This window comes from Orbicella faveolata, unplaced genomic scaffold, assembly GCF_042242905.1.
Source record: "Orbicella faveolata isolate gen_17 unplaced genomic scaffold, um_ofav_v1 contig_35, whole genome shotgun sequence".
NCBI lineage: Eukaryota > Metazoa > Cnidaria > Anthozoa > Scleractinia > Merulinidae > Orbicella > Orbicella faveolata.
In genome coordinates this window covers 27,261,110-27,285,000 of record NW_028301564.1, presented here as the reverse complement: position 1 = coordinate 27,285,000, position 23,891 = coordinate 27,261,110, and the positions used below count along the sequence as shown (strand labels likewise).

At 40.3% G+C, this 23,891-nt stretch overlaps 1 protein-coding gene and 1 pseudogene across 12 annotated transcripts in view; both read right to left on the bottom strand.

Moving 5' to 3' along the window:
* LOC110062554 (uncharacterized) overlaps positions 1–4,596 on the bottom strand; it is a 22,225-nt gene extending 17,629 nt beyond the window's left edge. For 3 of the 11 annotated variants that reach the window (XR_016202057.1, XR_016202059.1, XR_016202058.1), the window contains exons 1-3: positions 3,135–3,911; positions 1,297–1,692; positions 327–720 (exon numbers count right to left, since the gene is read on the bottom strand). Coding sequence is in view for 1 of the 11 variants with exons in the window: in XM_089273722.1 (XP_089129848.1) it covers positions 664–748 (85 nt within the window). In the remaining 10 variants the exon portion in view is untranslated. Of the gene's footprint in view, positions 111–326; positions 796–1,296; positions 1,693–2,060; positions 2,202–2,281; positions 3,104–3,134; positions 3,912–3,973 lie in introns of those variants that run through there. The other 8 variants (XR_016202054.1, XR_016202056.1, XR_016202055.1 and 5 more) reach the window with 7 other exon arrangements.
* Positions 4,597–5,066: 470 nt separating this feature from the next.
* LOC110062480 (uncharacterized) lies at positions 5,067–22,153 on the bottom strand (annotated as a pseudogene). Its single transcript, XR_016202062.1, has 14 exons — positions 21,974–22,153; positions 18,990–19,238; positions 18,187–18,516; positions 17,241–17,429; positions 16,391–16,409; positions 15,972–16,023; positions 14,821–15,815; positions 12,199–12,339; positions 11,360–11,550; positions 10,425–10,547; positions 9,665–9,735; positions 7,642–7,680; positions 7,263–7,388; positions 5,067–6,448 (listed from the first exon to the last, which is right to left on the bottom strand). The product of XR_016202062.1 is annotated as an uncharacterized LOC110062480 (transcript).
* Positions 22,154–23,891: the final 1,738 nt, after the last annotated feature.

Below are 23,891 nucleotides of genomic sequence, written 5' to 3'. Positions count from 1 at the left end.
AAACTCGACAACAATAAACCTACCCTATGTAATGACCAAGCTATATCCACAAAATCGACATAAATTTGCCATTTTGATTCTATGGGTACCAGCATCCGCCAACTAAATACCTAGGAACATATCAATTACAGCTGTAAATATGGCCGCCGTTACGAACAACACATCGCAAATCAAAATACCCCCGTGCACTTTTTTCACAGATCGTGCACAACACTAAAAACACGTTAAATCCCAAGAATATGGCGTGAAGATTAACGACATATTTTTTGTGATTTTCGCAAAAATCTCCAGGTAACTTAAATCTAATGACAAAATGAAAAACATACCTGGTTTGGATGCAAAATTGCAAGCGCTGTTTCACTTTACGAGTAGCATTTTACATCGTTTACGCTGGTCTTCAACCGCCATCTTTAAAACACGTGAGGCTCCTTCTTTTCTGGTAATTATCGAATAGAATTATGGGTAAATTACCCGAGTATAATCGAACAAATAACGAGCAAAGCGAAGTGAATACAAAAATTCCAGGTTTTGAAATGGCCGCCATGTTGTGACGTCACATGCTTATCAAATCCGATAACGATCCCGGACTGGTAATAAATGCTTACTGAAATCTTTAAGAGAGAAACTAAAAAACAGAATGATTAAAACTTGAGATATTATTACCTGGTGACCATTTGGTGGTTGTTTTCTGAGTTAGATCAGCCCGGTTTGACACGACCTCTGTGAAGTAATCAATAGCAAACAGCATTAAATTTCTGAATCTTTTTGACTGAGTGGTTGCATAAAAAACAAAAACAAAAACAACAATCCATATCCATCTCACAGGGGTTCATTTGAATTTCCAATGGAGATAGGGATCTTATGAAGGCAGAGTTTTTAAAGGAAAGTAAGAAAATTACACGTAACTGGAGTTTCCAGAGAGGGTGGTGTGCATGAGGGTTCATAATAACCAAAAAATCCTTTCCTACATCGCACAAACAGGCAAACATTGCATCAAGCCTGTAGACTTATTATGGGATAATATATAAGTTGTTCCTGTGCTCTACATATGAGTGCTTTTTACCACAGTTTAAGTGAGATTCCAGATGGTGCAACATAGCTTTAGTGGAATGTGGGATAAAATTGGCTAAAGGTGTTCACATTTTTTTGTTATTTGCCCTGGGGGAGGGAGATACTATACAAAGTTCTATACAAAGAGGCCCTGCCTCAAAGTCCAACCCCTTACCATTTTGTTAACCATTTTGAGAATTATTCTGCACCTAATCATCCATATGTACCTTATATTAAGTAACATACCTGGTGCAGATCCATTATGAATACACTTGGGGTCTGTGCGAGTTCCTTTCAAGTGTACTGTGACGCTAATTGGACTCCACTTGTCAATCAGTTCTTTTGGTCCAGTAACAAATACGGTGTTAATCCCATTGGGCTTTTTTTTCCGATCGATCTAGAACTTGCTGTTCTGGCACAAAGCCGCAGTACTTGACTCATTGACACATTCTGTTTTGCTTGAATCTTTCATTCGACATGCAGTCTTTTCCGGCGGCGACAGACAATTACTAAGGCAAACTCCATAAAGACCAGGTCTAGTCAGCGTTGTTTCATTAACATCAAGACTTAATGTTTCGCTGTTGCCAATCTCCTCTACGTGACAGAGCTGAATATTGGCAGTAATTGCTTGTGGATTGAGAGCTGAAAAAAAAAAAAGTTTAAATTTTGTCCAAATATATTTTTTTCTAGGACTAAGGCCCTTAAGTATAAATTACTGTAATGATCTTGCTACAACTCCTTGTACATAACTTTGCGAAAATTTTTAAATTCTGAATTTTTTTATCATGTAGTCTTAATTTTACGCAGGGCCCCTTTTGATACCAGCCTTAAGGCTGATGGAGTTACCCTGCCTAAATAAAGATGACTTGACTTGATTTGACAGACTTAACAAACTAGCGGTCCCTAATAAAGTAAACAATAACATTTAAACCACAGTTTTGTCCCAAAAAATGTATTCCTGTAGATAAACAAACAAACAAGAAAAAATCGGCCCATTAAATGAAACATACATTGTATAACGACATTGCCATTTTGGTACTGAGTACTTGAAGCTACCAACAGGACGTGACATTATCTCCAGCAAGCAATATAATTTAGAACGCACACTTTATTTACTGGCGATCAACAACTGTGGCTCATTGTGGTTAAAACTGAAATAGACACGAACAGAACAAACATAAACAAAGCGAAAATGGCGCAAACTAAAACCCAAGAAAAGTAACAGACTTACATTTGTAATGCGATGCTGGGCTATAACTGGCTGAGATGCCGCTGTGATAAGACAACAACTGCACTAGATGCTTCGATTTCACTACTGCACTCCGATCCGCATTGCGAGAACTAAAAAAAAGCGCTGCTTACAGGCTATTTGAATAAATTACGTAACGATACAAGCGCCACATTCCAACACGTTGCACGATACAATACGAAATATACACTCTAATTAACCGAACGCATATTAACACCATTTTGAGGCGTTTCGATCTTACAGTACTTATGTCAATAAGTACATTTAGTATAATTTCCAGAGGTTAGTTTTAACAAATCGAATGTGGTTTAGCGTGGTCTGTGAAGTAAATAGAGCGCAAGGATGTTGGGTATCTGGTTTCGCTTCGCCATGTGCTGACACTTCAAGAAACGCTTACTTATCAAAATTCCTCTGGGCGAAATGTTCGAAGCTTAGTGTGTTCCCCGTGCGCGAAAAGTTTAATAATAATTCGGGTGGTAGAACTGGTGTACAATCTGGGAAAAGGCTAGTTGAACTTATTGCTCGCTGATGCCGGCGGCCTACGAGTTGATGTACGGTCTGATCTATGAATGTCACCATTCGCAAATTCCATTTGAGCAAACTATTTACTCTAAAAATCTAGAGCATCTTGAAAGCTATATAGCCGACTGTGCTCGTATAAAACATAGCGAAGTTTCGATTTATACGACGAATTTGGACAGGCGTGGAAAGGAATCTTACAGAAAGCGCAGAACAGGGCTATAGTTCTGGGTATAACTGCGTCGAGAGATTTATGCAGTTAGCTTATCAATCAAGCTTACTTGTTTAAGTCAAAGCGGTCTCACATTAAGCTTACCTTTCCTAGGTTCAGTTGTAGGGTTGCCTTCAGTGGAATACGCCAACAAATATAGCTCCGAAATAAAGAATATAGTTAATGTATTCTCGATCTTTTTTCGCATGCTGTTTGAACTAGCTTGTTTGATCACACACACATGACTCAACTGTTTCGGTCTCGTGACTGAATCAGTAGTGACGTCAAGATGTCAGGGAAACCACACATTGGCGTGCAGACGCTTTGGCGCGTCACGCAATCTTCGTTCGAGCGCAGTGTGCTTTGTTAAATTTCTTAAATTATCTGAGATCACTTTTTTTTTATACCGACATACTCTAGTTCCAGAAGTTTTCTCTTTTCTAAAAATGTGAGCCGCAAAGCGGCCGTAACGGCTTTTTCACTCCGATTCTGTAGCAGAATAAATAGAGGCTTTCATAAAGCAAGCGATGACATATTTTTAGTCTGTCCTACTGAAGAGCCGGGCTATATACAGGAGCGATATGAATGTGTATACGCCTATTTTTCGTCAAATCGATAACTTTGCTTCAGGTTGATATCGTATCAATTGGCTGAAATCGACAGGCCATGTACAAAGCGTGAATATAACAAGTTTTGTTGGCGTCAGCATAATCTCTATGACCCTAAGTTGATGCGCTTTCTTTTTTCACCATTGACTACAACCAGCTAGGTTTACGGACAAGAGGAAATTAACATTAATTACAAACTGATTATTGTAATGCAGTTCCCACCATAAGGCACGACAAGTAATAAACGCTTGCAACTGAATAGTAAGCCAATCAGGTTACGTACCTGAGAAGTTTTGAAAGCTAGTATAAATTCAAAACTATCGGTTCCGCACTTACCGGTAAAAACGAAGCAAATGGAGGAAACAAGCCAAATATATGTATATGCCTCCAAACTCATGATTTCATTGAGACGGGTTTAATATTCATCATTGTGACACCGCAGCAACCAGGTTAGTCGGAAGGTTAACCTCATAGCTTTGATTTCCGGAAAAATAACCGCGCATGAAAAACCACCGGCATCCAGGTCAGGTCTGAACTTTCAGTCATGTATTGGTAAAGACTTGAGCGTCTGATCTTGCATGATTGAGTCTACCGACGAGAAACGCCAAAAAATTAATGGCAAGAGTTCGCTACACTAACTGATGGCTTGAACGACTGGACTTCATACCTACTCAACAGGTATTCGTTGGTATGCGCCTCGGAAGCGTAATTTATAACTCCCTGAGGACAACCGCCATGAAAGAAAATGCAAGCTAAGCACATTATTTCAACCACAGAACATCAGCTAAATTTATCTTGGGATCAAGTGAAAATGACCACAGAATTTCCTTTGTCAGTGACGTCATTGAGTTTGCTAGCGCTAGACTCGTAGACGCTTGATGTTTACGCTGCTAAGAAATGGAAAAATATTCTGTGAACTACTGTTAGAAATGAAAGGAAGGGGAAAAAGAAAAAGAAAAAAAGAACTCCTATTACAAACACAACAGTCTGAAATGGAATTGGGGGTTGGGGGAGAGGTGGGAGGGTACACCATTATATGGTCTATACGGGGAGATGCCACCTAACAGGGTTTTTGATCGACTTCACTGCCCCTAAACGTGGTTTTATAATTTTATGTAAGTCTGTCCATGACATGGACATCCTAAACGGGGTAGAATTGCATAGTTTCTGTCGTTAAATATGGAAAACAGAATTCAAAAAGTTGAGAGCTAGAGGTCGGAGACGTTTTTCGGTCTTTAGATGGTTATCAGGCCTGATGCCTTATGAAATCGGTTTTTCTTTCACGTCGCGCTCGACGGACTAAGCGAAAGAGGGACTACTCGAAGTCTATTAAGAGTTTTCATTATAATGGTGATTTATGCGGGAAAATTAGCTACCGAAAAAAAACACTGCACTTATGACAGTACAAAACAAACTAAACCGAGAAAAATTGACAGTATCACATGCGTCTCATTTAATATCTTCAGTAATATTTACAACTTTCAACCCTCTAAAAAGCTGGACCACAAGTCCATTTATTTTACTCCTAGAGCAGTATATGAAAAACAGTCCCTGTTGGGCAATCCGACGAACATTGTTAGTAAACACTACAAAGTTGTTAGAAAAGATTTTTTCGTTTGTAAAATTAGATGACTCAAAGTCATTTCGTTCTGCATCTGCATAAAAACAAACAAACGAACAAACGACGGCTAAAAATCAAACAAACTAAAAACACTAAACAAACAAATAATTTAACAAGCTGAATCATCCGTCGCTGATTACTCACATAGGAATACTAACATATCCTACAACTTCTAGCAACATATCTCTTTAAACTATTTACAATTTTCGAATACTGACCTCGAGGTGACGAAAGTATTTAAAATCTGGTTCATGAAAATTGTTGGCCGAATCAATCCAGAATAAAAAGAATCTTTCTCTTCCAGTAAAACTTAGAAAAAGTTGGCTTCGTATAAAAATCTGTTCCTGGGATCATCCGAAAATGCTTTATTCTATATTTACCATTGTACTGACTATTGAAATTCACTTATACGTGTATTATTTAACGGGCAAGCAGGCAAGCGAAGAGTTCAGCTTACATGTACAACAGATTACATCATGGTTAATACTTGAAATGAATTGTTCCTGCCATTTAAAGTGGTACTATGTCGAAAATCGCATCTTTCCTATCGCAGCCATTTTAAAACATAAACAAGTAGTCTGTATGAGAAGAGAAAATGCTGTTTACTATTTTCAAATTTCTCTTTTCGTTCCAGAGATATTCAAGTTTTTAAAATGTCCAAATTAGCCAAGTTCAACAAATTTTGATCAAATATGATGAGAAAAGATATCCCAGCCAATTTCAATCAGAAATGTTTTGTTCTTTGCGGTAAGATTCTACAAAATGTGCTCCAAAATACGAGCTTAACAGTTTTGTTACCATGGCAACATGCTGGGTTCTAGACCCCCCCAATATTAAAGGCATTTCTGGCCACCTTTGGCGTTCCATTTTGATCTGATTTGCAAATGGCGCCTCATGTTGCCTCACACTTAAATGGCTCCAGAACTAATGCAGATATTTGCAAACGGTAAACGGCGTTTTTATTCTTTCATAAAATTCTATGTGATACGTCTTACAAACCACTCTCTTTTGCTTGTATTTATGTCGCTGACAAATTACACACGCTTCAGTTTTAATTAAGGCTAACTTAATGCGTGCTGTAAAGAAGCTCTCAGTGATCTTGAGCAAGAGTTTCTTTCCAAGACGCGATCTCGCTGAATGTTGGTCTCTTGGATGGTTTCTGGTGCCAACACTGTAGCATAAAATTATACCTGTCAAGACAAAACAAAACAAAACAAAACAAAAAACAGATACAAAAGCAAATCGGGAGGGAGGAATTAAGGGCCTGCCTACAAGGAGAGAGGGTTACCCTAGCAATCGGGTTACCATCATGAGTACTCACACATTTCCTCTTTTTTTCTTCGTCGTGTTTACAAGGCAGCCAGGGTTACTCAGGTAGGTGGGTTACCCTTTCTGCGTGGTAGACACTCCAGGTAGGGTTAACCCACCTCCCTACCCGGGTTGTAGGGTTACCCTACCTGTGCAATTTTGCTTGTAAACCTGGGCTATCTTTTGCTCTCCAGCTAGGGTTAACCCGCTTTCTAGGGTAACCCTCCCTCCTTGTAAACAGGTCCTTACTGGGATAGCCAATCACAGCGAAGGATTCGAGCCTGGCGCTTGATATAATGCGTGCTGTCACCTCGCCTCACCGAGGTCACCTCATCTCACATTAAAATATTTATAAACACTGTACATTAAGTAAAAAGGCAAAATAAACAGAATGAATGAATGATAATCAATTCGAATTAATAAAACGAGCGTGCGCAATTTTTTGAACATTTTCCTAAGCCCCGGCCCAGCGATCGCAACATATCGCAACATTGTTGTGGGCAAAATTTTGCTCGGGTGGCTCAACTTCGAAAATGGTCAAATTTGAGCCAACAACACCCAACATGTCGCAACAGGGCGCCCAGACGTGCGCAAACGTGCGCGACATGCTGCGCTGAAATCTTGCGATCATTTGGCCGGGGCTTTTAAATAACTATCACTTGAAACAAGGAACATCGTGCAATAACATGCACATACAATTCTGAGCTCATGGCTGAAGTCCTGCACATCCTCTGACCACTTGCGACGAAGTTAAAAACGTCTTCCCCAGTCATTCCTTCGTAAGGATTTCTACCTAGAAAGGTTAATTAAATAAGAGCGTAACTAATTAGTACAAAAACTACAGTAAACGGCACGGCACGGCACGGCACGACATGACAAGACAGGACATTGCACGTCACGACACGGCACTGCATAGGAAAGCGCAACTCTGCATAGTAAAACACCGCACCGCGCGTCCGCGCCGCGCCACAACGCACCCCAATGCACCGTACCCCACTGGGACCCACAGCACAGCAAAGCACAGCTCAGCTCAGCACAACACAGCATGGTATAACACAGTAGAGCACAGCACTACAGGGTAGAAATCTCGTACAAAACGACACCGTAACTCCACCTAGAGAAGTATAAAGTAAGGAAGTTTGAGTTTAAGTTTGTTTTACTCGGTCCGCACGTTCAGTAACGGTGCATCCAACACACTTAACGAGCAAAGCCTGAAGAAAGGACAATGCAGCTACTGAATTTACGGCTAGGCCACTAAATAAAACTTATGAATATAAAAGCCAAATAAAACTAAAAGGAATTCACGAGCTAAAATGGGGAGGTAATGAAAACGGCTTTACTAAATTGCGCAGCTTACTCAAAGCCACACATGTTTTTTTGTTTTTGTTTTTTTTTTTGAAGTCTTTTTTTTTTGAAGTCTTTTTTTTTTGAAGTCTTTTTTTTTATATAATTTACGGAGGATCTTTTCGGCCGAGTTTGGGACGCTTTTCCATTATTTAGGAGCTAAAACTATCGTAATAAGAAGAACAAATAAATAAATAGATACTGTTGTAAAATGCAAAACAAGGTGCGAGGAGACTTGTGATGAGTAGAAAATGCACATGTTACGTGTGACATTACATTACAAGTGAAGTTTATTTCTACATTTTAAAATAGCTTTACTAAAGCATATTTAGGACTAAAGGGAGTTTCCCTTTCAAAATCTATAACACATCAACAGTCATATACCACCAAAAGTAAATGCAAAAACAAGAAAAAGAAAAAAAGTACTCAGTCTGGACAGTCTGCATGGTCTGCACGGTCTGCGGTCTGCAGTCTGCAGTCTGCATGGTCTGCGTTTTGGGGTGACCGTTAAGAAAGGGGATGCAGTGTTCCTTAGTAGGTACGTGAAAGGTACTTTTTTTCAATGAAATGAAGTGAAGTGAAGTGAAGTAGAGTAGAAGTGAAGTGAAGTGAAGTGAAGTTCACTTCACTTGACTTCACTTGACTTCACCTGACTTCACCTGACTTCACTTGACTTCACTTGACTTCACTTGACTTCACTTGACTTCACTTGACTTCACTTGACTTCACTTGACTTCACTTGACTTCACTTGACTTCACTTGACTTCACTTGACTTCACTTGACTTCACTTGACTTCACTTGACTTCACTTGACTTCACTTGACTTCACTTGACTTCACTTGACTTCACTTGACTTCACTTGACTTCACTTGACTTCACTTGACTTCACTTGACTTCACTTGACTTCACTTGACTTCACTTGACTTCACTTGACTTCACTTGACTTCACTTGACTTCACTTGACTTCACTTGACTTCACTTGACTTCACTTGACTTCACTTGACTTCACTTGACTTCACTTGACTTCACTTGACTTCACTTGACTTCACTTCACTTCACTTCACTTAGGGCATGGAAAGATCACAGAAAACCGAATGGCATTTGAAATTCTCAGCGCAGTACGGTTGCCGTGATGAGTTGATACGATGGTTAATTTATCTGTCCTTATGACAGTTGTGTTTTTATGGCGATTTAGATTACGAGTGGTCCCTCTTTCGTTTAGTCCATCGTGCGTGACGCATAAGAAAACCTATAGGAAAAAATTTCATGCGAGCATTTTTTTCCTCGAGGTTTACTTGCGGTCATGTTCAACTAAGCGAAAGAGGGAATCAAATACTTGTCGTCTGATGGCGATTCTGTGCTTGGTGAAGCAATGACGGAGCCTTATAGAGCGCTTCACCTCCCCACAACAGGCATAGGTTTCAGTACATATCAAACTACCTCGCGCGAACTGTAAAACTTGGTGACCCCCTTATTGTGGGAGAGCCAGTGCAGGAGTGAAGAATGCGCGCGCGAAGTTATTGCCAGTTATTTTACAAACAGATTCAACAGTACCTAAAATATTTATCCAAACAACCGTCAACCGAGCTGAATTTCCTCCTCTTCAAAAAGCAGCTCACCACTGACCAAGGTCATGCGTAACGCAAATTTAATTTCTACCTCAAACATGTAAAATAAATATGTGACAATTATAAAGAGAGTTGGTGTTTTTGAGTCTTGGAGTGAAAGTGTCAAAAACTTGATGATGAACTTACATATCACTTTCTGTTGAATAAACTTGTCTTGTTAATGACTCAACTGCCATCCACTTTACAGGCATCAGTCCCTGACACAAAATACAGAACATGTTCACTACGCAATTGTGGATAAAATCGTCTAAACAAACGTGCACAAAAAACATTCAAATGGAACACGCGAAGAAGAAAGAAGTTTGTGCAGCCTTATACCCGGCGCGCGCAAAAAGCGCAATCAACAAATGACGTAATGTTTCTACGTTGAGTCTTACCCGCGTTCTGGAGATCGAACAAAAGATTTTTTCGAGTTGTGAATTAAAACGAAAGTGTAAAGCTAGTTTTACGAAAACTTTGAGTGAATGGCAGATTCAAAGTGACTCCTCAGGGGCAAGTACCTTTTATTTCAACGTTAATCTAACAATTAACAATATAGTTATATAGACAAGACGAAATGGTAATTTACATTGTTTTTTTTTTTTGAATTTCTAATTGCATTAATTACATATACTTATACTACTACTTCATGCGATAATAATAAAGGGATCAACTGCCAAAAAATGGGATCGGTAGGGGCGATGCCGAAGCAGTTGTAAAGAGAAAGCTCGAAGGAAGCTCGCGTGAAAATGTTGAATTGGTTGGAGTACCAAGCCCTGACTTTCAAGGATTACCAACGGGGAATCCGTGGAGGCTCTGCATGGGAGGGAAACTAAAAAGGAAATAGCTCCAAGAATATACTAATTTCACGTTTAAGATGGTTTTTTTATGGCGCATGCCTACTTACGTTGGGCCTCTTGACATACATTTCATTTCTCCCCAGATCTCTCGCCATTCCAAAATCTGTAATTTTAAAGCGAAGGCCTTCGCCAACTAACACGTTCCTTGCAGCCAGATCTCGGTGAATGAGCTGCGGGTAAATACATTTACACCATAAAAGTGTTATCCTGTGGTGTTAGTAATTTTACATTAGTTTAAATGGACGTAACCGAGAAAGGCTGCCACTTATTTACAAACCATACTGTAGAGTCGCGGTAAATAAAATAACTCTTGTTTTAATATACACGAATCGACCGTTGCATCTCTTGGTTTCCACACACATTGCGCATACATTACGGCTGCTTATATAAATACCGAAAACAATTGATATTACTTTATTGGTTCCTGATACATGCCACCCGTGCGGAATTAGTCACGACACTAAAGTACGCTAAAGTACGATAACTGCCGGCTCACCTCACGCCCTCGAGCGGTTGGTTTTTGCTAACGTATAAGCGTAAGTATAAGCATAAACATTAGCCGACATACTCAGACGGAGTAAAGTGCTTTGAGTAGCGGCCTTTGTCGGAAATTGCTCCAAACAAAGGCCGCTACTGAATTATCAACACATTTTTCTTATGCTTCGGGTGCAAGTAACATTCGGCATTAAAACGATCAGCGTAGGGGGTGGAGTAGCGTGATATGAAGAAAATGAAACATTAATTGTGCGGGGAGTGGCTTTGATATCTACTTGATATCAAAAGGTCCTCTATTTAATTCTTTACGTAAGAGTTTCTACCTATTTTCCAAGGTTTCCCTAGCAAATTGATGGCGACAACAAGCAAATGCCCTGTATATGTTTTGTATAGCTTTCATAGCTTTTTGTAAAATACCGAAACGATGAGTAATTCATGATCAAAAAAAAAATAACTAAAGTAGTAAGTTAGATTTGAAAAATCAGACCTGGTGATCCGAGATGAATTCCATTCCTCGAGCGATATCAGACGCGAATTTGTATAGTTGTTGTGTCGGTATTTTCTGTGAAGCTGCTGCGCTTCTCAAGTTATAATAGTTGTCTGTTTCTCCTTTGCTTTTCTTTAAATATCCCAGGAGATCTCCGTGAGGAACATACTCCAGGATGACAAGAGGCGGCCCTGTATATACAGAAATATACAGTCAAATCAGTATTAGGATGTCCACCCAAAAAGAAAAAAAACACAACCTAAGAGGCTGTTATCGGAGGATCCGGATAGGGTTCAATGATGTAAAACAAAACAAACAAACAAACAAAAAACCAACAAAAAATCGAATCGTTAGCGGAGTTGGAAGGTCGGCAGAGTCGGGGTGGTTAAGATATTGCGACATCGACTCCGCTTTTGCTTGTGAAAACTTCGTGAGCGGATTCCGAAGCACAGGCAGAAAATCAATCCTTATTCCCAGCACACTATAAGTCCAAAACTTCCGTGTCTTTCTGCTGTTAAAGGGAGGGTTTCACGGTTTGGCGCATGTCTGTACGTCAAAATACTTTCGTTCGCTTCTTATCAGTGAAAACTGGGCCCGTGCCAAAACGTGTGCACAGGCGAATAACCCTCCCTAGGCCTTTAAAGCATATGAAAAGTTTTCCATCATCCCTCTTCAGAACGTATTCTTAGCTGTATAGTAAAGAGGTTATCATTGTGCTTTTCGAATTTTTAAGAATGAAGGCGAGGCTTTCATCATGTCAACTTTAAACATTAATGTTTTTCAGCCTCCGTCGCTTGTAAAAATTATGCTGCACTTATAATTCTATCATTCAAACTTACTAAACTCGCGCCCTCCTTTACATCGAATGACATCCTTTGTTAAACAGCCCAACAATTGAATCACGTTTGGATGAGGTTTAAGTTTCTTCAGCAAATTTAGCTCAGACAAGAGATCCTTGAGGTCTGAACTGGACGAGTGTTCTGCAAAGAAATATCTTGATTACTCTCAATATTTACAGCCCAAGTTACCCTTTTTCAATGAAACTGACCATACCAGGCTCTTCGAAGCTTGCAGTATAGGGGGCGCCTTTGGCACGTAACCAATCAGATTGTAGTATTTTGATCACGCGATTGAAATGGACCAATCAGAAGGCCAATAGCGCTCGGTCCTTAAAATGGCGTCGAGTATGGAATGTGTAATCCGGCGTTCTGATTGGTTCATTTCAATAACGTATGATTTTAATGCTACTGACGCTGTTCGAAGTCTCTTTCACACTTCACTAAACAAATATATACTATGTTTACCTCTAACCACTTGAGGTTTTTTTAAATTCCAAACGGGGTGAAATAGGCCTTTTTATGTACTATGCCATAGTGAATACAGCCAGTCAGAAACATGAAAGCTGTTTTATATTCGGCGGTATTACATCCAACCTTCCCACCGTGCTCCGCGGGTGTGTCGCATTCATTGCGTTTGCCACTGTATTTTCTATGGCATGGGATAAAATAAATGTACAACGCTCTCTCGTGTTATGCCATAAAATATCTTGCTTCACAATTTAATTTTCTTGGAATACGCAGTCGCCTTTAGGTTCGTGAGTATTCGTGTGTCCTCTAAAAATGTTTACTCGAATGTAAATTGACGTGTACAAACAGGAGCCATAATCAGGGACGGAGACCGTAAGCGCGCGCTGTTTCTAGTATTGGGGCTGTCGCTATGATATGGGACAATTTTTCTATTTTTAGAACAAATTGCGCCATCATGTGCGGTACACGCGCGTACATACTGCGAGGATTTTTGCGGATGTAGCGCGGGGAAATGGCGTCTGAAAATTCCGAAATGTTTAATGCGTTTGGGCCATAACTCAATACGTTCATGTCTGTTGGAATTTTACGTCAGTATTTTCGTCGTAAGCTGCTCCAGTTTCAGTGAAGTAAGATAGTGTCGAATTTAGTTATGTGCCGCTTTATGATATCACTGACCAAGTTGTGTTCCGCTGCTTCTTTTACAAGAGCTCCACATAACTCCACTCTAAGTTTCACTTATGTTGAAGATTAACAGCTTTTCCAAAACACAGCAAAAAAACTAGTTGGATATAGCAACGTTTCAGGACTTCAAAGTCTCCCTCCTCTTGCCAAACGCTTGCGAGGATTTCGCCAGAGTCTATCTCGACCGAACAGTAAAAAAAAAAAAAATAATAACAATTGCGAGTTTGAGTTTCGTCTGAATTGTAAGCAACGCGTGACGTTTTATCAAAGCCCAATAGGTGATGATAAAGTTTATGTCTGTAGATGCTGCTCAGTTTTGTTTGTGTAAAAATCCAATAAATTGTCTATTGTCGATGAATAAGAGCGCCCGCCGATGCGCGTTTTGTACAGTCAGTAAAACATGACAAATTGGACATCCCCATGGCCACTTTCGTGTGAAAACGTACATCGAACTCATATAATATCTCGAGTTTCTAAATATGTTTAAGGTTGATAAATGTTTGAGAACATTAAAAGCTCAGCTGAAAATATGTGAATACAGCAGAAATAATCAGCAAAATTACGATGACGCTTTCTGTAATCAACTCGAATAAAGATTTCGATTTTCTTGGTTGAGTTATCAAAACTCCTTGTCTATTTTATTTTCGCAGTGTAAAATTTCACTATGTTAAAGAACCACAGATGATGTTAGTAGCCTTTTGGCGTTGGTGAAAGTTGTTGCAGCATCTCGGCACAAAAGACAACGAAAGAATCTTTGTCAAGATTTGTTGAGAACTGAAAACACCGACTCGGACTTGAAAGTGCACGCGCTGCAGTATGCAAATGAGCTACTTGTACGCGTCAGACTTTCCTTTCAAAAACTTTTGCAAACTCGTCAAACAAACAGAGACAATAAAAGACTATCAAAACAGGGTTTATTCGTGATTAAGCATTGTTTGGGAAACTCACAAATTAACTCGATACCAGAGTAAAGAGTTTCTTACATAACTTTTCTTTACAGAACAAGCGCAAAAGCTTACGCGTTCAACTAGCGCGAGCAGATCTTATTATTCATTCACAGCGCGAAATCGAAGTCATGTTTTCGACCCTGAAAAACTCACCTTTTCCATTAGCTCAGAGCATAAAACTACATATAAGAGCCCTGGTTCTCATTCCCTGCCTTATTCCCTGTCATCGCTGTGAAAAATCTGCAAGAGAATCTCGCAACTCTCACCATTTGATCACGCAACGTGACAACATCCACGCGAGAACCCCTGACATGTGCGTAGATCCGCGCGGATATATGACGTCGGGATGACGCAATTTGTTTTAAAAATAGAAAAATTGTCCCATATCATGGGTGCGCGCGGATCCCAAGACTTACGGTCTCCGTCCCCGATTATGGCTCCTGGTACAAATCAAAATATTGCCAAACTCGTAAAAGTATACCACACATTTGACTATCGTAAGTAACAAAGTTGCATTATTCCTTACCCTTCAACATTTTAACAGCTACCACAGACCATTCCTTGTCTCCTGCGACGTCAAACACAGCTCCCCTCCACACCAAACGAACCACCACCGATCCTTTCAAACAAGGATAAGTGATCACGTGACACTTCCCAGTTGGTGTTCTGGAGAACCTGCATGTATGGAGACTCCACAATGTAAGGAGCTGTTGTGCTTCTATCCTTATTATTATTAAGACAGTTTTGATAGCTTTGGTGACCAATGCGAGTTCCCACTGCAGGGCTAATGAGGCGATTTGATTGGTCAACAGGTCTGACGCAGGAGCAGTGTTGAATAGGCGCCTCTCTTTGATATAACGGGTTGTTTTGTAACTTGTCTGTGTTTGACTGGCCCAGCCTTGGGGTGAACTTGTGTTGCTTTGAAATATCTTTTTCTCTATCTCTTGTGCTCGATTTTTTAACTCTCGGCTTAGCTCGGGGGTGATTGGGAGAAAAGAGTCGAGCTTTTCCAGGACCAGCTTGCAAATTATTGTTGTCCACCGGTTGAAAGTAGCCTTCTGAAGTGGTCACTCTTTGGATTGGGCCGATTACAATTTCCTTCAATCTGAAGGAGCCCAGTGCTTGGAATTTCCTTGTTTCTTGATTTTCTGTCACAACAGCTTCATTGTAGAGTGCACCAAGACCTGAGGTAGCCTCGCCCGTTGTCATGGTAACTTTATTCAGCATCTGTTCACATGATGGTTTTCTTAGTACAGGGATGTGGATCTCTTGATTTCGTTCAGTCTTTTTACTACCCTGGGGTGGAAAAGATGTGTTCAACGATGAGGAAACCCCTGGAGAGTCAGAGCCAGGAGTTGTGGTACTCATTTCAAAGCATTCTCGTGTTCTTGGCTCGTTACTATTCCTCAGCATGTTCCTTATAGATGCTGGCGACTGTTCTAAAGTCAGGGACGATTCTGGCATACTCAGTGGAGATTCTGCTAGTATTACGGATCCTGCTTCATTGGCAGTCTCTTGAGTCTACAATAAATCATACTCAGTCAGCGAAAAGGAGCCGTCTAGGTCACTAGGCAGGTCTAAACTAAGAAAAGCAAAATCTGAAGTAAGAAACCACAATAAAGGCCAGTGGAACTCAGAGTCAAGGCAGTGATGAAGTATTGTAAAACAAACACATACCGCTTCAGAGGTGATATCATCTTGTGACGACGTAAACGAAAACGCAGTTGTCCTGTGAAGTATCATATAATAAAAATGCACATCCGCGGTTTAATAACTACTTATTAACCGGGAGTGAGTGAAGTCTTATGGGAAAATCTCAAACCGAGACCTTGCCGTATTGGCAGTATTTAGCAAGGCCAAGGTTTGAGATTTTCTCGTAAAGATCGGACATTCGCTAATTTTTGTGTTGAAAATATTTGTATTGGGTGAGAATATATACAACAGCTTGCCTGCAGTTAAAGACAATCTTTCGTTGCATCTAAATTAGTCTTTAATAACCTCATTCTTAACATTAGGTAAATATCAATTCTTGCCACTTAAGGATCTGTTATTTCTATCATGACCATGCAATTTCACTGAGGGCCAGGGTTACTTACCCTGTTAGCTCTATGTTCCCTGAAAAACAAAATCCAGTGTTAGTCCAAGCCATCTTTGTCACCTCCAAGGTTATCATTTTACTCTTTCTTTTCTTTCTTTTGTTCTTTGTTGAAGTGTTTTGTTTGATCGGCCGGTCAGTCAATAGCCTACGAGGCTGGCGGTTTAGTTGGTTGGGGTAGACGTATAAAGCGTGATCCCAGAAAACGAGGCTGGGAAATGCTTTTCGTTTCTCCAACCAGGCCTCTCGCGGCTTCGCCGCTAGCGCGCTCTGAATCTACTCCAACTAAACCTCCAGCTACGCAGATTAGTCGGTCGATAGGTGGGTCGGTCAGTCAGTCAGTCGGTCGGTCAGTCAGTCAGTCAGTCAGTCAGTCAGTCAGTCAGTCAGTAACTATACAATAGGCTGCAGTACAACTAACATAAAGAGCAAATCAGCAATGTAGATACCTAAAGTTTTTATTTTTTATTGCATTGTAGTTTATACATTGTAGTACTCGTGTACTGAAGGGCTATCCTGTGTAAACATTTGTTATTATCATTATTATTATTATTATTATTAGTAGTAGTAGTAGTAGTAGTAGTAGTAGTAGTAGTAGTAGTAGTAGTAGTAGTAGTAGTAGTAGTAGTAGTAGTAGTAGTAGTAGTGGTAGTAGTAGTACCTATTTACATTGCGAAATTGACTTCCTTAGTCTTTAATTAATTCGGTTTTACATCATTCAGTGACTTTCAAACTTATTTGTAATATTCTATGTGTCATGCTATATGTTAACAAGGGATTATGATCTACCTTCACTTCGGTACGTGAAGTGTAAAACGATGTCTTTGAAGGCATCATAACGAAGTACTTACTGTCACTATTTTTATTTCTTCTCTTACGATTCTTTCTTAAGCAATAGCTGACCATAAAGGCAAGGAGCAGTATGCACAATGCACCGCCTATTACTCCGTAAAGGATAGTTTTAATATTTCCCGCGGCCGGGTCATCATGTTTCATGCTGCTATCGGACGGTGATACCGATGTCCTAGGTTCTGTTGAAACTAAAAACAAAAAATCAAGACTCAACCTCCGATTTCTGTAAATGAATCAATGCCGCTCCTAGGATCTCTCTTCTTTACGTCCCAGAACGACAATATCTCGTTTCGGTGGATATTAACCGAGTTTCACTGAACCTGAGGTTCAGCCCTGCTTGGGCGGGGGGGGGGGGGGGGTACGTAGTAGAATACTAATATACCAGTTTTTTCCCCCATATGATATCAATATACCTCAAAATTGTAACACGTGTGATACAACTAAACACCTAAATTTTTCTTCTTCATTTAACTCATGTCTATTTACCGGGAACCTAAAATCCAGGAAAAACTAGATGCTTTACATCCAAATTGTGACAAAATCAGATCACACACCTGAATTAAAACAGCTCTTTGGATACTGTCTAACCAAAACCCCTGGTCGGGCTTGAAGGTTACATTTCTCCGTTTCGATCGCATTCCCGACTACAAATACGGAGAATGTCGATGATTCTGGCCAACGTTGGCGAGAAGAATACGCAAAAATTCACAGAAAAAGACAACGAAGTATTTAAAACACAATAACCAAATAAATAACCAACGAAAGTAATTCAAAAAAGTGGGGGAAGATAAGAGGTGATCTAGCCCGTTCTTTGAAACAATGTATAATAAAATAATCATTGAATTCGGTTTTTCGTGTTATCCAACAGTGATCAAGGCCCCACACTTACATGAGGATATCAGAAAAAACCTCAGCCAATCTATGATGCATAGAAAGATTTGTTACCCGTTTTCTTTGTCCTAGCTTGGAAGTCGGTTGTTATGGAGAACATTTTGTCTCCCTCCAATGAACTCTCGCCCCATCGATTCCAAGCTGTTACAGCGAACAAGTAAGACGTGTCAGCGGTGAGTTCTTTGTGGTACATAAAACCAGTAATGTTCTCTTGTAACCATGGTTCCTCACGTTTCATATTATTTGTCACGTGTACAGTTCGGTGCCAGACTGTATAACACTTCACCAAGTGTCCTTCACTGTAAACTGCTGACCATTGTAGGGTCCAGTTTGCGCTGTAAGCTTTCTTGTTTGTGTTCAATATTGTTGGGCTCTCGGGGAGAACTTAGTTTGCAAGCAGCAAATGGAGAAAGTTATAAAGGTGTTAGTTTAAATGCATATCGAAATACAAACTTGAAAAAATTAAAATGTAGGCCGTATGTTTCGCAGTACTACTAGATTTAGCAGGCGCGCGCAGGCGCTTTCATTTGGTGGGAAAATATTACCCCGGTTTAAAGCAAACAGCCGCAGGCCATGCCAGGCTTTCAGTAAATTCAAGTAAAACTGTACTGCTTTCCATTGCATTGGACATTTTGAACGTGTCGGATATAATCACGTTGAGAAAAGCAAATTAAACTTAATGTGAGTTACAGACTCAATAGCAACCAAGTAAAGTTCAAAACATGGCAACATCCATTTGTTGTTAACGCATATATTTAAGTAACGTTCTAACCTCCCTGCATATTGAGTATTAAAGTAACAAAACTTTTGCTCTAATTGTCAGTCGACTCAGTCTTAAAATCTTTTTCATCACTTACCTTTGACAAAAACACTCTCCTCTTTTTCTCCATCAGAGTTTCTAGCGACGCATAAAAACTGTCCCCAGTCCTTATCTGTAATATTTTCCAGCGTGTACACTGCCATAAAAAAACCAGTAGCCAAGACTTTACGGTCCTTGTACCACGTGACGTTGGATGAAAGTAAACTGCTGGCCGTGCAATTAAGGCTCACAGTTTGTCCAATCCTGACCGGGGGTGGGATAGTAACATAGGTTATTCTTGGAGGATCTGCAATGTTTACCAACTAAATTAATCTTTGGCCATTTCAGTTTGAGAAGAAATACAAAACAAACAGCAGTAAATGAACATGACACATGGACGTACTAAGCTAAGGTCGGTTTGAAAAAGATTTGAATTTAACTTAACGTTTCGTATGCTGCAAAATACATCTTCAATGTATTAAAATTCTAACATTTAAAAGAGCTTCGTTCGAAAACAGAAATAATTTGCATGAACTCATTAACATACCGACCAAGGCTGAAGAAAAATCTATGATCCAAATTTCGTTTAGGAACATCAAGACAGGTACAATCCGGAATCTGCGCCAAAATTCACAGCTGATTCACGATCCACTGTGTTTTCAAAATCCGCGAATCCGCTCGATTTACCCCAAAAATCCACAATCCGTGCGCTTTTTTAAGGCCAAATCCGTCGATCCGAAAACCTATTCACCCCCCTCAAGTAAGCAACATGTTCACGGAATATTTCAAACTTATCTTTGTCCCTCCAGAGTCAATACTTAGAGACCTTAAAACATATTTTCCAATACTGAAATGAGTCTAAAGAAATTATAAGCGCATGATAGAGGTGTCAAACTCTGCGAAGCGACAAGCAGGTAACAGCGGAAAGTCCGGAAACCATTCCTTTGACCTCTAAAAAAAATTGTTATAGCACTGCCAAACGGCTCCACTCCACTAGCTTCTACTTAAAATTCCTCCTCATAACAGAGCATAAAGTATCCTTTAAAATCACTTGTGAAATAACGAGAGGTCGAGAGACCGAAGCTTAAAAGAGAACGGCAAACGCACGAACCGTAGGAGTCGTGTAATTTTACAAAGATCTGTCAAATATTCATCTCAAGGATGTCAACAGTCAGCGATTTAACCAATCATATTATGATACCAGGAGCTGGTATCATAGAACGGCGGCATCAAGGGAATGTCTACAGGCTCCCTCGCTTCGTTCGGGCTCACCGGGAGCCTGTTCGCGGGCTATGTTGAAAGAAATGGTGAGTGAAGTGACATTTAAACTCTTGATCTTCGACCATCGTATCGTAGCTTGATTGAAAACATAACTCAAACTGCGGTGATAAACATTTTAAAAACATGCATTTTGTGAACTTGACGTTTCGTATGCTAGTCAACATACATTTTCAATAGTGTAACCGTTAAAACTTTTTGAAAAGCTATTTATACTGTCTCAATGGGGGTTTGGAACCTAGACAGAAAACAGCTGCAGTAGAAATTTAAGGCGGAAACGGTCTATAAAGTGACACAATGGAAAAGCTTATCACTGCTGACATTGACATTCAATGCTGGCTGCAACTCCTGAATAAACAAGGTCTCCTTAACCTTACAATGGTAGTCAGTTTTGCCGGGCGCCAAAATGGTCCCATTTGATGTTGTGGACCAGTTGTTTTAATGTGATCAGCAGCAGCAGAAGAATGGTCACATTTCGAAAGGGCCTTGAAATGTTCCGTTTTACGGTCGTGAAGTCTTCGTTTCGTTTTCACATTTGTGATGGCAGCGTTGATAATTGATGACCACGCTGGTAGCAATAATTGTAGTGGTGATAAGGATGGTGGTGCAGTGGTGCTGTTGATGATCGCACTGATCGTTATAGTAATGGAAGCGTTGATTATGTGGCCGTAGTGGCAGTGATGATGATGATGATGGCGGCGGCGATTTGATTGTGGAGGTAATATGGTGAAAGTACAATGTTATGGTGATGTCGATTTTGGTAGGCTCCAAGTTGATCTTAGCCCAATGCCAAATACCAGAAGTTCATTACTGGTTATGGATCTTGTCATAGATTCGCAAGTAAGCTGAAAGTCGCAGCTATTTAAGTTTTCATCTCAGGGGCAGCGAGGTTTTATGCCGCGGCCGTGTTCTTCGCGGGTTTCCAAGGTTTCTTTGAACGTGCCGTAACTAGTACTATCTTAGTGTGTTCGTTGTGGCTGATTTATTTCTTTTTGTGGAATCATTATGATGGCACGGCTCGGTGCCTAGAAATATATTTCTCACTTGCCATTCAGGCGATCCGAAAAACGCAGTTACGGTGATTCTCATATATGCAGTTTAAACGGTCTCTTTAGCATTGTCAACAAAAAAGATGATTGAAAACAATAAATGAAGATGGTTTGTCTTTAGTTCATAGTTGCTCTACGAAATCTTCTGGGCTACTTGCTAGTTTGCTTTCTCCAACCGACCTTCAGCTTCCACTCCCAGCCCGGGGGGGGGGGGGGCAACCTAGAAAGGACGGAACTGCTCGTCGGAACCCCTAAGAGGTACCAAGACCCTGTTTTGTGAGCGCCGTGGCTTGAAATTGTTTTCACCCCTAAAAGGTACCAATTCTAAAACAACACTTTGTCTCATGTCATAAAAAAGGTACCGCGAAAGCTCCCGCTGTGGAAGTTTTTATGTTGAACACCCTATAAAGAGATACCAAAACCGTTTTCCTTAACCCCCAAATGGTACGACGAGCACCCTTGTCCTTTTTACATAAGAGTCTCCCTCCCCCCCGCCCCCCCTCTCCCGGGCAGCTTCCATGTTTCATGGAAACTTGTCAAAAGTGTCTGCACGCCAGTTTCAAATTTCTCTCGCGCAATGAGCCCTTTTTAGCTAACGCTCGATGTACACTTGTATCATTAAAACCTCTAGTAGTACCTAATGTTCAAGGAATGAATGTTGTCTAATGGTTTGATGATAGTAAAACCTCGCTTGGACTGATTTGATGTCACTTACGTTTTGCATCAACTTGAAGCCATACTCGGTCTTTAACCTCGTTGTGCATAAGTCCAAACTTGAATGCTATCCCAAAGAACGTATTACCATCTGCGGGCTACACGTTATGAAGAACAAACACTGCAACGAAGGCGGTCAGGTTTCCTGCCCAACTGACAAACGGCTCATATCCTTCTTTCACTTCAGGAAAACCCCTTGCATTGACCGCGATAAGTTTTGGGTTCAGGTGATTAACAGCCTTCGAAATACCAAATACTACCTCAGAAAGTGTGAGACGGCTCGACTGGTAGTGGCGCCATGTCAAAGAAACATTCTCGCCAGTGAAGACTCTGGTGGGATCATCTGGCTCAGAAATTATCTGCTGTCGATCACCTGTTGGATAAAGATCCTACATGTCACACTGAGAGCAGTAAATAAAACGCTTTCATGCCAGTTTGTCTGATCTTTGTATGGCTTGTTCTACGATATCGTATTCAAGAGAGATATATATTAGAAGTCATCTTAGCCGTAAAATATTAAGCTAGGAAACACTGATGCGATTTATTTTTTACATTGTCGGCTATTTTGGTAATCGGAACACAGTCTAATCGTCAAATTCTGGACGGCTTTTGTGGATTGAGATTTTTACTTTATCTTTACCAGTAACAAATAACCAAAGAACAGAGTGAGAGATAAACCACAAACAGCGGGGCGCTAGGGTGGATAACAGAGTAAGTTATATCGAATGGGGATCGGAATTCGATCAGAGATTTCACCGAACAGATCAGTAGCTAACCCTTGAACGTTTTAAAACTTCGACTTGATTTATCTGAAGTCGAAACGACAGGCGGTAGTGACTAAATTTATTATAGCCAGATATCCGCACCATGTAAATCATGAGTGTATACGAGCATCTCTTAAGCTACGTCATAAAAGAGCTGGTCATGCTAGAGCTATGGACGCACTCCAAAGTTTGGAGAGCACGCAACAACCTTGCCGCTGGAGCATGTGAAATGTCAAAGGATTAAACATATTTGTTAATAGGGGTTCCATTGACTGTTTAGTTTGGAAATCAAGGGGCTTATGCTATTCAGTAGAATTGGTTCATTCTCAGAGTGTACGAATTGTGGCATGTGGGTTGGTGGTTTGGAGATCACAAAAGCCCAACAGCTACTCGAGTATTGAGCGGTCAATAGCAACCCTCAGGAGGTTTTAGTGCTAACTGTTATAAATCGGAGCGAAAATGAAGAAACACAGTCTACTTTTCCAAGAGCTTGAGCATCACGATGGAAAGGAGAATTGCTGGAAAATGTTTAATTTGAGTTTGTAGGAAAAAGCAAAACACTACAAGTCGGCAGTTCCGGGGTCAGCTGAATCTAATCGGCCCACACAGCAGACAAATTCTGATTTGGTTAATGCATTTTAAGGATTTTTTTTTCCATTATATCTTTACTAGATTTGGTTTGTTAGTTTTACAGTCATTATTTCCCTCATTGTTTGATGTTACCATGCGGAGCTGGAAAACAGTTCAAGTCTACAGGTCAAACAATTATTCTTTGTCACAAGCCCTTTCAGTTTGGCTAGTGTGCAAACGATGGTAAAATGCAAATCGGCGTAACGATCAATTCGGCAGTACTTGCAGTAGGAAATATTCTGAACTTCGTAGTTTCAATGGGTGCCGAGGGAGCATACAATATGAAACCAGTCGCAGGACCCTAGCTAATAAAGAGAACGTAACAGAAAAGAGTAGAATATCAAACGAAATCCAAGGACGTGAGGACAAGCGAAAAGGTCACTATTGACCATTGTCATGAGTCTTGAAAACTAATTAGTATTCATATTGTTAGAACTGAGATACCGTATTGTTACAAAACAAAACAGTCCTTTTAAGTGCGAAAGCAAACTGTTCTGGGTTTGTCCGCCTTCTTGTTCCACTATC